This window comes from Scomber scombrus, chromosome 13 (genome assembly GCF_963691925.1).
Source record: "Scomber scombrus chromosome 13, fScoSco1.1, whole genome shotgun sequence".
Classification (NCBI taxonomy): domain Eukaryota; kingdom Metazoa; phylum Chordata; class Actinopteri; order Scombriformes; family Scombridae; genus Scomber; species Scomber scombrus.
The window spans coordinates 8455015-8465316 of NC_084982.1; the positions used below are offsets into that span (position 1 = coordinate 8455015).

Sequence of the window (10302 nt, forward strand, 5' to 3'; positions counted from 1 at the left end):
AGGGAGAGACCTCGACTTATGCGTCAGCCGCAGTGATGTGAAGCGGGCTCACTGATAAATGGAGAGACATCAAACCGAGTCATTAGAGAGCTGAGATATGAGACTTTCACAGTGGCGGGCCGCTCAGGGCGGCAGACCCAGGGGATCACACTCCTCTCCCGGCCTTTTGTGTTTGTGTGCTGGACTGATGAACGACTTAGATAACGTTAAGCCATTATGGGCTCAGTTATTCCCATGAAAATCCTGTAAATAGAGGGAACATTTTTTCACTGCTGATATCTATTGATTTCTTGCCCATATTTGTAACCGGAAACCACAAAGGATTACAAGTGAATACTCAAAAGGGACCCGAATTTGCAGCAGTCAAATATTAATTACAATATTATCTCATAATTATGTATTTATTGCTGTTAAGTGTTGGCCACTTCCCCCCTCGTGATTTCCAGTTTGCATTTACATCCATGTGAAAGATCCATATGCTGAAAAATAACTTTAGAGAATTTTCATGCACTAAAACGAGTAGAAAATAACAAGTTGGGGCCTAATTCAATTATTACTGCTATTAAAAGAACGTAATTGAGGTCTGTAAGGATATTTAAAATATGTAGGATGCAGAAAGTACATATATTTTCAATTAATTAACTACTTTAGAATTATGCATTTGATTCTGCCCTTGTATGCAATTTTAGAGTCAGAGTCAAACCCTACATTAGATGTAGAAGTATAAGTCCAATCAGCTGATACACCAGACTTTATGGGTGGCCTATGGACCAAGTCGTGCAACACATTCAGCGTTCAAATACATTTGTCAACTCAACAAACAGCAAAAATCAAGGAGCAATTCCACAATCCCAGCATTTGTATCACCGAATCGCGTTAATGAAATTTCCGTCGAATTAATTAGATAACAGCCATATACAGCCCTCGAGCAGGAGTGAGCCACCGTGGGCATTTTAATGACCCCGTAATTCAATTAACCGCCTCCATACGCTCCATCATTGATTTGTGGAAGAAGACGGGGTAAAAAAAAAAAAAAAAAAAAGCTGCTGAAAGTTGAATTCTGCAAAGTCGAGCCGGCCTATAATTGCTCAAGACACAGAGATCGGAGGGAAGAGGGGGGTGGGGGGGGGGGGAGTGAGGGGCTGGGCTGAGGTGGCCGTGTATAAATAGTGTGCTCTCAAATACACAGTCACAACAGCAGGAGTGATCTCACCTCCTCTCCACCCCTTCTATCTATCGCTGCTGCCAGCCTCCCCCCCAAAAAAAAGAAAGAAGAGAGAGCGTATCCGTGAGCAGACTGACGGTAAGGTACATACTGACAATTCACCGTGGATTTCCCTGACCAGGACCACTATTGAGCGACACACCATGGAAGAACTTACGGCATTCGTGTCGAAATCTTTCGATCAGAAAAGCAAAGAGAGCACCAAAGAGAGTATCACGTACAGGGAAGTTTTGGAGAGCGGCTTGAATAGGGCGAGGGAGCTGGGCAGCCCGGAGACAAACCTGCAGGACATAACGGAGGGCAACCACTGCCCGGTGCATCTGTTCAAGGACCACGTCGAGCTGGAAAAGGAGAAACTCAAGGACTTTAATGTTTCGAGAGCTTCAGAGGGTAAGATTTTAAGAAATGTCTCGTGTTGTGTCGGGGAGGAGGAGGAGGAGGAAGGGGGGAGAATGTCTCAAGTTGAGTTGTCTAGTATCGGGAGCGACATTTCGTTTAAACAAATCCGTGCGTAAAAAAAGCGAGTTGAATTTATATTTTGCGTTCAGTTCACGAATGTTTCCAAAAGTTCAAAACAATTCTTCTATTATAATGATTATTTTACATAGCAGGAGGCGGGCCCAGCGTTTGACCGTCATTTTAACTATTTGATGATTGTTTTAGACATTCAGTGTTTGGCCCAACGAAAAACCACGCTGCCATTCCTTATTGTTTTTTAAAATAATATAGTTGAATTATATCTGTGGGTTTGAATAGCGTGGACAGCATCAGCTTAATATTTTGTACCAACATGAAAATATTTGGCAACTGTAAAAAAAAAAAAAAAAAAAATCACAGGAGGATTCACTATAAAGTGTGTGGCCACATTTCCCACTCCACTTTATTTTCTTTTATAGGTTTCAATATTATAAAAAAAATAATCTGAGGAATGTTTTATATTAATTTGAGCTTCATTTAAAGGTTTTGATGGACTACAATTCAAATATATGGCCTGTGGCATTGTTACAGCCTACTCATGCGCATTAAAGTCACATTAAATCTATTTCAGCTGTTACATTTCTTTCAGTTGAAATATAATTCACTGAAGTTGCTCTTAAAATGGACCTGCCTTCAAACAGCCTGTTATATGCAGTGAACCAACAGGACAGGCCTCCTGTCACCCAGCAGTCAGACAATGTGCAGGCAGCAGCTTTTTAGACATTTAGTGTGTCATTTTAACTTGTATCTATATTTATCCTACAGCTCGAGCATCATTCTCTATTATTCTGCCTTAGAATGTATTTTAATACAGGCCGATAGAGAGGAGGACTGCTTCTGTCTGTGTGGGACTCATTTGAGGAGCATTTATATAAAATCAAAAGCTTTTCTGTTGTGGAAAACGTCAGCAAACTACAAACAGCAAAATGCGGCCGAACAGGCCAGTAATTGCAGCAGTTGTCAAGTCTGTTACTAAAAATAACACAATGATAACACCTAATAGTACACTGTAGTCAATATACTGACAGTCTGATGCTGTGTACAATATATGCATTTTAAACTTTTAATGGGAAAAAAACAATGTCAAGGTTTTTATGAGGAGAAAATCTTAATGCTGGCCATTTTTTTATTAATAGCCTGAAATAACCTCAGTCTGTTTTACGGAGGCAAGTAATTAGACCTAAATCTTCTCCGTTTAGCCGGGGCTTAATTTTCTGCTCTTTAAATCGCTTATACCCTTATTAGGCTTACATGCCATGTATTGACTGATTTACTTTTATAACGGCACTGACTACACGCTGACTTATGGAGGCTGGAAATGCAGCCACAGGCCTCTCTCTTGAAGAAGTGTGTGTGTGTGTGTGTGTGTGTGTGTGTGTGTGTGTGTGTGTGTGTGTGTGTGTCTGTGTGTGTGTGCTACTGCCAAATTGCAGGGCCTTAGGCCCCTGTCAGGGCCCAATGTGGGCTATGGGGGTCCAGTAATGTGCCTGCGTGCGTGCGTGCGTGTGTGTGTGCGTGTGTGTGTGTGTGTGTATGTGTGTGTGTTTTTGCGTGTGTGAATGAAAGAGAGAAGGATAAGTATAGAGAGATGAAGACTGCGTGTATGTGTGACTTCTCCAGCAGGATGTAATGCTTAAACGTTAACTAATCTTTTTTCCAACCGTGGGCTGTTTAACAGGGATATACGAGTGTAAGGAGAAAAAGGAGGACGTGAAGTCGGAGGATGAGGATGCACAGGGCAAGCTGAAGCAGCGGAGGAGTCGCACTAACTTCACCTTGGAGCAGCTGAACGAGCTGGAGCGGCTCTTCGACGAAACGCACTACCCGGACGCCTTCATGAGAGAGGAACTGAGCCAGCGGCTGGGATTGTCCGAGGCCAGAGTCCAGGTGAGGATTCCCCTCCACCTCCAGCCTCACATCTGCAGGAATATTTAAAAGTTCTGCTTCTGAATATTCCTTCAGGTGCTGGCAGTGTGTCTGCATCGTTTACGCTGTGTGTTGGGACATTATTATTGCTGGTTTAGAAGTGAATCCTCCTACAACGTTGTATAGCACCAGGCTGTTACAGCTCTTATAGCATCAGATGATGAGAGTAAATTGTTCTATGGCATTAAAGCGCTTTGTGGGAGTGTAGTTACATATCCAGACTGTGCTTGATTTTTGCTATAATCAAACACTGCCATAATTAGGACAACATCAAAATCCAATGCGCTATATATGAAGGAGAAAAAACAGATTTTATCAAGTAATCTTAACGCTGTTTTCGTATAAAGTAATAAACAGCTGAGAAGAAATGTAGGAAAATATTGGAAAACGTTTGTACAACAACACTTTTTCTTTTTTTTAATAATCTGGGTTACACCTCATTAGTTTGACCCCATGTTGATCATGTTTACAAGCGTGTCAAATTTTATTTCAAGCTGGATCACTGCGTGAGCCCAATTTTATGTTTAAGTCACAGCACAATGTCTAAAACGAACTTTTATATAGGAGATCATGCAGCATGCACAAAAAGATGAAATAAGTCCTATAATGAATGTTATATTCCTGTGATGATTTAGAGAGTGTCTGTAGCACACAGCTGAGGATTTAAAGGGATTTTTATCACAATCTGTGATTTTTAATTCCTTGTTTTATCGTAATATTCCTGCAGGGAATTACAATTTTACTTGTGTAAAATTGTGTACAATGAAACACATCATTACTGTGGAGTTTTGAGATTTTAAAGACAAATGTAAAAAATATTAATTCAGACTGAATTTTTAAAAAAACATCTAAAATGTCTTTTGTGATATAATTTAAAAAAATTAGAGAAATGCCAAATTAAATAGTCTTTGATTTTATTGGTGACTTAATACCAATCTATGATATGAAACAAGCGAGCAGTGTAAATCAGCTACTGAACCTGCAGCAGTAGGGGAGAAAAATCCCAACCAATGATTAAAATGAATGAAGAGCCTGAATGGCTGCTTCAGGGGACGCGCTCTTATGTCAACTCGTATCCCTCCTCATTTTCTTTGTAATATCTGCCATTGCTTGATGTAGTGTCCCCATAAAAGCAGATTAGAAATAACTCAATTCTGGCCCAACTCTGCTGCTGTTCAGCCATCTAATCGGATGAATAAACCCCATCATAGAGGTTTATATGCCCACCGACTACCATTTTGAGCAGAACACTGTCGGACTTGCTTAACGGTAGAATAATAAAGGATCACGGTGCAATTATCACTAATAAACTTCATAGCGTGAGCGTTCAAATAATTGCTGGTGTAAATATGGCTGATAACGGACGAGCAGCCTCTGAGTGTATGTTTTTCTGGGATCAAAAAGAACTGTCAGTGCACACAAGCTGCTGATGATCTCCTCTTGAAAAATAAAGCATGTGAAAAGCTCTTTTCAGGCTCGTTCAGAGGGCCGGGGACATGTTTTCTGCAGCTTCACTGAGGGTGAATTGCAGCAGGGCTGTTGCAGGCTCTGAACCTGCGCTCCGAGCAGCTGTCAATGAATCTAATTGAAAGTTATGAGAGCTTGGTGAGGAGCAGGCAGTAATTCAGTTAGGACTAATATCTTTGGGTTTCTGGCGCGCTGCTAAATTAAATGTCATTATTCACTGTCGCTAATAAAAAAACAAAAAGGAAATGAGATTAGGGTATTTGTGAAGCGCATCATTGAGTGGCCCTTAATGAAGAAATAACTGTCTGAACCAGTGTAGTTCACTTTGCTTAACATACTGGCACGTAATTGGAATTGATCTCGGGCCCGTCTAATATTAGCCTTGATTTATCTGAGGGATTACTGTGCGTCTATGCAAAATCACCTGGGATGCTCATAAACACCTTTCCTACTATCATGTATCGTTGCAGAGCTGATAACCAACAGCCTAAACAATAACGACCATTCACAATGTGTCACTTCATTTAATAATAATAACAATAACAATAATAATAATATTGGTAATGATGACGATAATAATAATAATAATACTACTAATAATAATAATGGCAATAATAGTAATAATAATAATAATTCTAGCAATAATAATAATAATAATAATAATAATAATAATAATAATAATAATAATAATAATAATACAAATAATAATAATAATGACAATGACAATGATAATAATAATACAAATAATATAAGGAAATGTTCCTTTTAACTTGTCCATGGTTGTTAAATTTTATTTGTAAGCTTATTATTTGGGAGATAGAAGATGGATTATTATTTTTATGTCACTGTGTCTCAGCCTCTAATTGGACAGTTTTATCGACTGGGCTGTTGTTGCAGTCCCATCGACACAATGTTGAACGACGCTCTACGCAGTTTAAAATGGCTTCACGGCACCTTGAGTCATCATCATCATTATCATCATCGTCGTCGTCGTCGTCGTCGTCCTCGTCATCATCATCATCAGTCTGCGCCCTTTGTGGTCGGACCAGTCGCTAATTTCGCATCTGTAAATGATAATCATTGCGGGGGTCGAAGGGGAGGGGAGATAATGTTATTCACCGAGGCAAATTAGGTTGTTGATGATTAACAATAGCCTGCAGCTTCAAAGACAGTCAGCAAATTGGAAGGTGGTTAACGAAGGTTTCTTTTTTTTTTCTTCTTAAAAAGAAAAAAAATCTTAACGAAATATCATCACAGTATTCCTATAATGTTTCTGCACGGTCTGTGGTGTGATTGTGGTGGATTACTCCTTTATTGTATAATCATTTGTGTTGTATTTATTATCTACTGTGATACAGTGTTCTTATAATAATTCAAAAGAATTTACTTTGATGCTGAATATTAAGTTTATACAGATATTATGGTGTTGTCAAATATCCCAGTGGATTTTCTGCGGTTTATTATTTCAACCTGCATATTTTAAAATGTATCTGGTATATATTTATAGTTTATGAATTATTCTTATTAGTTTGTGGAAGGTTTTATTTTTAACATCTGCATATAGAATTTTTACAGCTGAAGACAGAGGTTTGATTTTGTCATAATGCATACTATTTTTATTGGTTACAAATAAAAAGCCTGTCCATCAATTATAATATTATTGTAATATTTAGAATATGACAATAAATAGGATTTAGTATTTTTTTGTTTTGTTTTTTGGAAGTCTATTTCTCTAATCGATCATTTGCTTTCTCAATTGTAGGTTTGGTTTCAGAACAGAAGAGCGAAATGTCGAAAACAAGAAAACCAGATGCACAAAGGTAACTATCACTTCTCTTCTCGTTTGGAATGATCTTACTAATATTTTTTTATTTTTTTTATTTTGCAATTTGACCGTTTTTAACTGCATGTGCAAAAACTCTGACCTCCTCATCTCACATAACAAACACTGTCTGGCTGTCTGACAGACATCTTTCCCTTCTCACCAGGTGTCATTCTGGGCAGCGGCAGTCACCTCGACGCCTGCAGAGTAGCACCCTATGTCAATATGGGTGCCCTCCGGATGCCCTTCCAACAGGTAGGCTGTGTTCTCATATGAGCTGGAGCTGACAAAGCATTAAAGATTTAGAGACATCCTATCAGTGAATACGGTTTAACTGTGGCTGATTATAAGGGGAAGGAAGTTAAAAATGCAGGCTAAGTTGCAGATGAAAAAAGGTGATAGCTCAGCATCTTATACTGCAGGGGCAAAGATGGAATTTATTAAAACAGGTCAAATGAGTGAACAGTTTAGGAGCAAGTTGGAGCTACTTGTGTGTGTGTGTGTGTGTGTGTGTGTGCTTCAGTGCATGCATGCATGGTGTAGAGGAATCAGACTCTTCTAAGTTTGTACATTCATATTAATTTATAGGCCATGAGCAGTTATTAGATGCTAGTGGTGAGAGACTGTCTGTGTATATATATGCCTTGGAGTTGGAGACAGCAGCTCAGACCTCAGTGCACCTTTCACCTCCTGGCTGTGTGGAGAGGGTCGGGCATGCTCGCTGTACAGAGGAGAAGAGAGTTGGACAGACATTTGATCTACTGCTATCTGCTTTTGCGTCCTGGCTGCTGCGTTGTCTGCTTGACCCTCGTGAAAAGCAGCGGCCTAATTAAGCCAACAGCGCGGCAGGCGCGAGCACATAAAAGAGATGATGAAAGCGGGGAATGGAGTGGGCTCTGATGGATATTGGCGTTGAGCTGCACTGGCAGGGGTGGAGGCTCACGGCCTGCTTACTGAAAGAGGCTCGGTTGAAACAGGCAGCGGGCACAGACACTGCACAGATATCACAATGCAGTGTGTGTGCGTGTGTGTATATAAAACACACATGAATGGTTAGTGGTTCAGTTGGGTAAGGTGCATGACTTGTAACTGTAAGGTCTTATGGTTGGATCATATGACTCCATCTCATCCCTCTTGTCTTTCTTCACTGTGAACTATCAAAAACAGTGAACATGCCAAAACCATCTGTTACAAATATACGAAATGCCACATGTGTGCGATAAACTTCCATGCATGTGTGCGTGAAGATATAAAGAGTTAACACACACACCCTAACTCACAAACACGTCAAACGTCCACCACCTGTTCAGTCAAGAATGGATCCGTTTCTGTCATGTCCCTCAAAACAGGATTAAATCAAGTTTCAGGGAGTTTTATTTGGTTTTCTATCAGAACTTATGCATTTTAATCACATATCATTGCAACATACATTTGGAAATTATCAGTCAATGCTGCAGCTTGTTCGGACATGAAGTATGTGGAAACGCTTATTGTTTGCAGGAGGTTTTGTTTGGATGCCTCTGCAGTGCTGAGCAACTATGAGCTGTCATTGGACATTTTCAGTATTTTAAGCCAATATGAAAGGGAAAAGTGAAAAAAAAATTGTAGTTAAGTTAAAACTTTGACTTTATATCATTCTATTTTGGTTGGAGAAGAAAGCATGAAATACTTGAGTTTTCCCACTTCTTCCTGTGGTGTTTGAAACACATGAGAAATGGCAACAGGCTCAGCTCTCTCTCTCTGAAGTGAGCGGATGCTTAATTTTCACCTACTTCTTATAAAATAATTGCCAAGAATGTGAAAACTGATATTCTATGCTCCTTATGGTTTCTTTTTTTCCCCTTGACTCAGGAATATGTCTGGATAAATATTTATAACTCCAAATATGTGAATATCTTTTTAGTGCAAAATTGTTTATTTATGCAATTGAATACATAATCAGGATAACAAGACTGTATATTTCCAAGGGTATAACGGAGTCCTCAGTCTGAATTAAACAAATCTGTTCTGGGTCCTAGAAAGACTTTGATTCTAGACGATTAAATTGGATGTGGTGTCTGAGAGCAATGTATGATTCATTAACTTTTAGAATAGCTGACATGAAAAAAGGGCCAAAGCGCAGAGTGCAGCCCTTAACTATTTTCTTAGAAAACACACTGTAAGCAACAGCTTTGAGGGGGTAAAATTTGAGGGGGAATTTAATAGTGTCAGACTGTGAAACCTAAATCCTCAACCCTCTTCACTCACACACACACACACACACACACACGCATACATCCACAGACACACACACACAAATGGCCTGAGGCGCCGGGCCTTGACTCACTTTTGTGTTTGGCTGTTTTGCAGGTTCAAGCCCAGCTCCAGTTGGACGGGGTCGCCCACTCGCACCCCCACCTGCACCCTCACCTGGCTGCTCACGCTCCCTACCTGATGTTCCCGCCCCCACCGTTCGGACTACCAATCGCATCGCTCGCTGACTCGGCCTCTGCAGCGGCGGCGGTGGCGGCAGCTGCCAAAAGCAACAGCAAGAACTCGAGCATCGCCGACCTGCGACTCAAGGCAAGAAAACACACCGAGGCTCTGGGACTCTGACCCCACCGGGCTGCCCCTCCGCTCGCCTGATGCCCATAATCGCCTCTCACACAAGACTGAGCCTGTGAAAGGGCCGTGACACTCACAGCTAAAACTAAACTAAACAAAAACACTGAGTGAGAATGAAAGAGAGGAACACATACAGAGAGGGGGGAGAGAGAGTGTGTGTGAGAGAGAAAGGGGGAGAACAGTGGAGGAAGAAAATAAAAAAGAAGGAGGGAGCGAGAAAATTGTCACAAAACCAGCTGCCAAAACAAACCACTTGTAGAGAACGGTAATTAAATACCAATGAAATCACCTTTTACTTTTCGCCCCAACAGGCAGGACTTCTGCGGGGCCAGTGGCTCAGTCCACTCCAGGCACAGATCACATCCCAAGGACCGTACAAACACATGTGGATGTCTGTCTGAGGGCCAGGCCGGGGCCCGTCAGACCAGAGGACGTTAGAACAAAGCAAACTGGCAGGCAGCAGCAGGGCCAAACGCAGAGGCTCGCTGACACTGGCTGCCGCCATGTTGACAATGCAGAGGGTTGAGCATGGGGGAAACAGACCCACACATCACCTCACCAAGGCATTGGAACGGCTCTCACCTTTACACCCCCACCCAACCCAACCCACCCCCCCCCTACCCTCACTAGAAAAATGAAGAAAAAAAAAGAACATTAAAAAATGGCCATATTTGTCTCCAACCACTGTGTTCCCTGCTGCTGCCCAGTGCATGAGCTCTAATGGAGGACGGTTCTGAGACTGGCTTCCATCCACACCTGACATAAACGCTTCACAACTGTT

General features: G+C 41.1%; 1 protein-coding gene across 2 annotated transcripts; it reads left to right on the plus strand.

Annotated features, from left to right (window-relative positions):
- Positions 1-1368: 1368 nt before the first annotated feature.
- On the plus strand, positions 1369-10093 carry shox (shox homeobox). 2 transcript variants are annotated; one of them, XM_062432035.1, is made up of 6 exons: positions 1369-1615; positions 3381-3589; positions 6858-6915; positions 7084-7172; positions 9267-9479; positions 9833-10093. In XM_062432035.1, the coding sequence occupies exons 1-6, from the start codon at positions 1369-1371 to the stop codon at positions 9920-9922; spliced, it is 906 nt and encodes a 301-aa protein (XP_062288019.1). In that variant the 3' UTR covers positions 9923-10093. The 2 variants fall into 2 exon arrangements, with proteins under 2 accessions (XP_062288019.1, XP_062288018.1); XM_062432034.1 differs by lacking the exon at positions 9833-10093 and adding an exon at positions 7919-7933 and having other exon boundaries at positions 9225-9512.
- Positions 10094-10302: the final 209 nt, after the last annotated feature.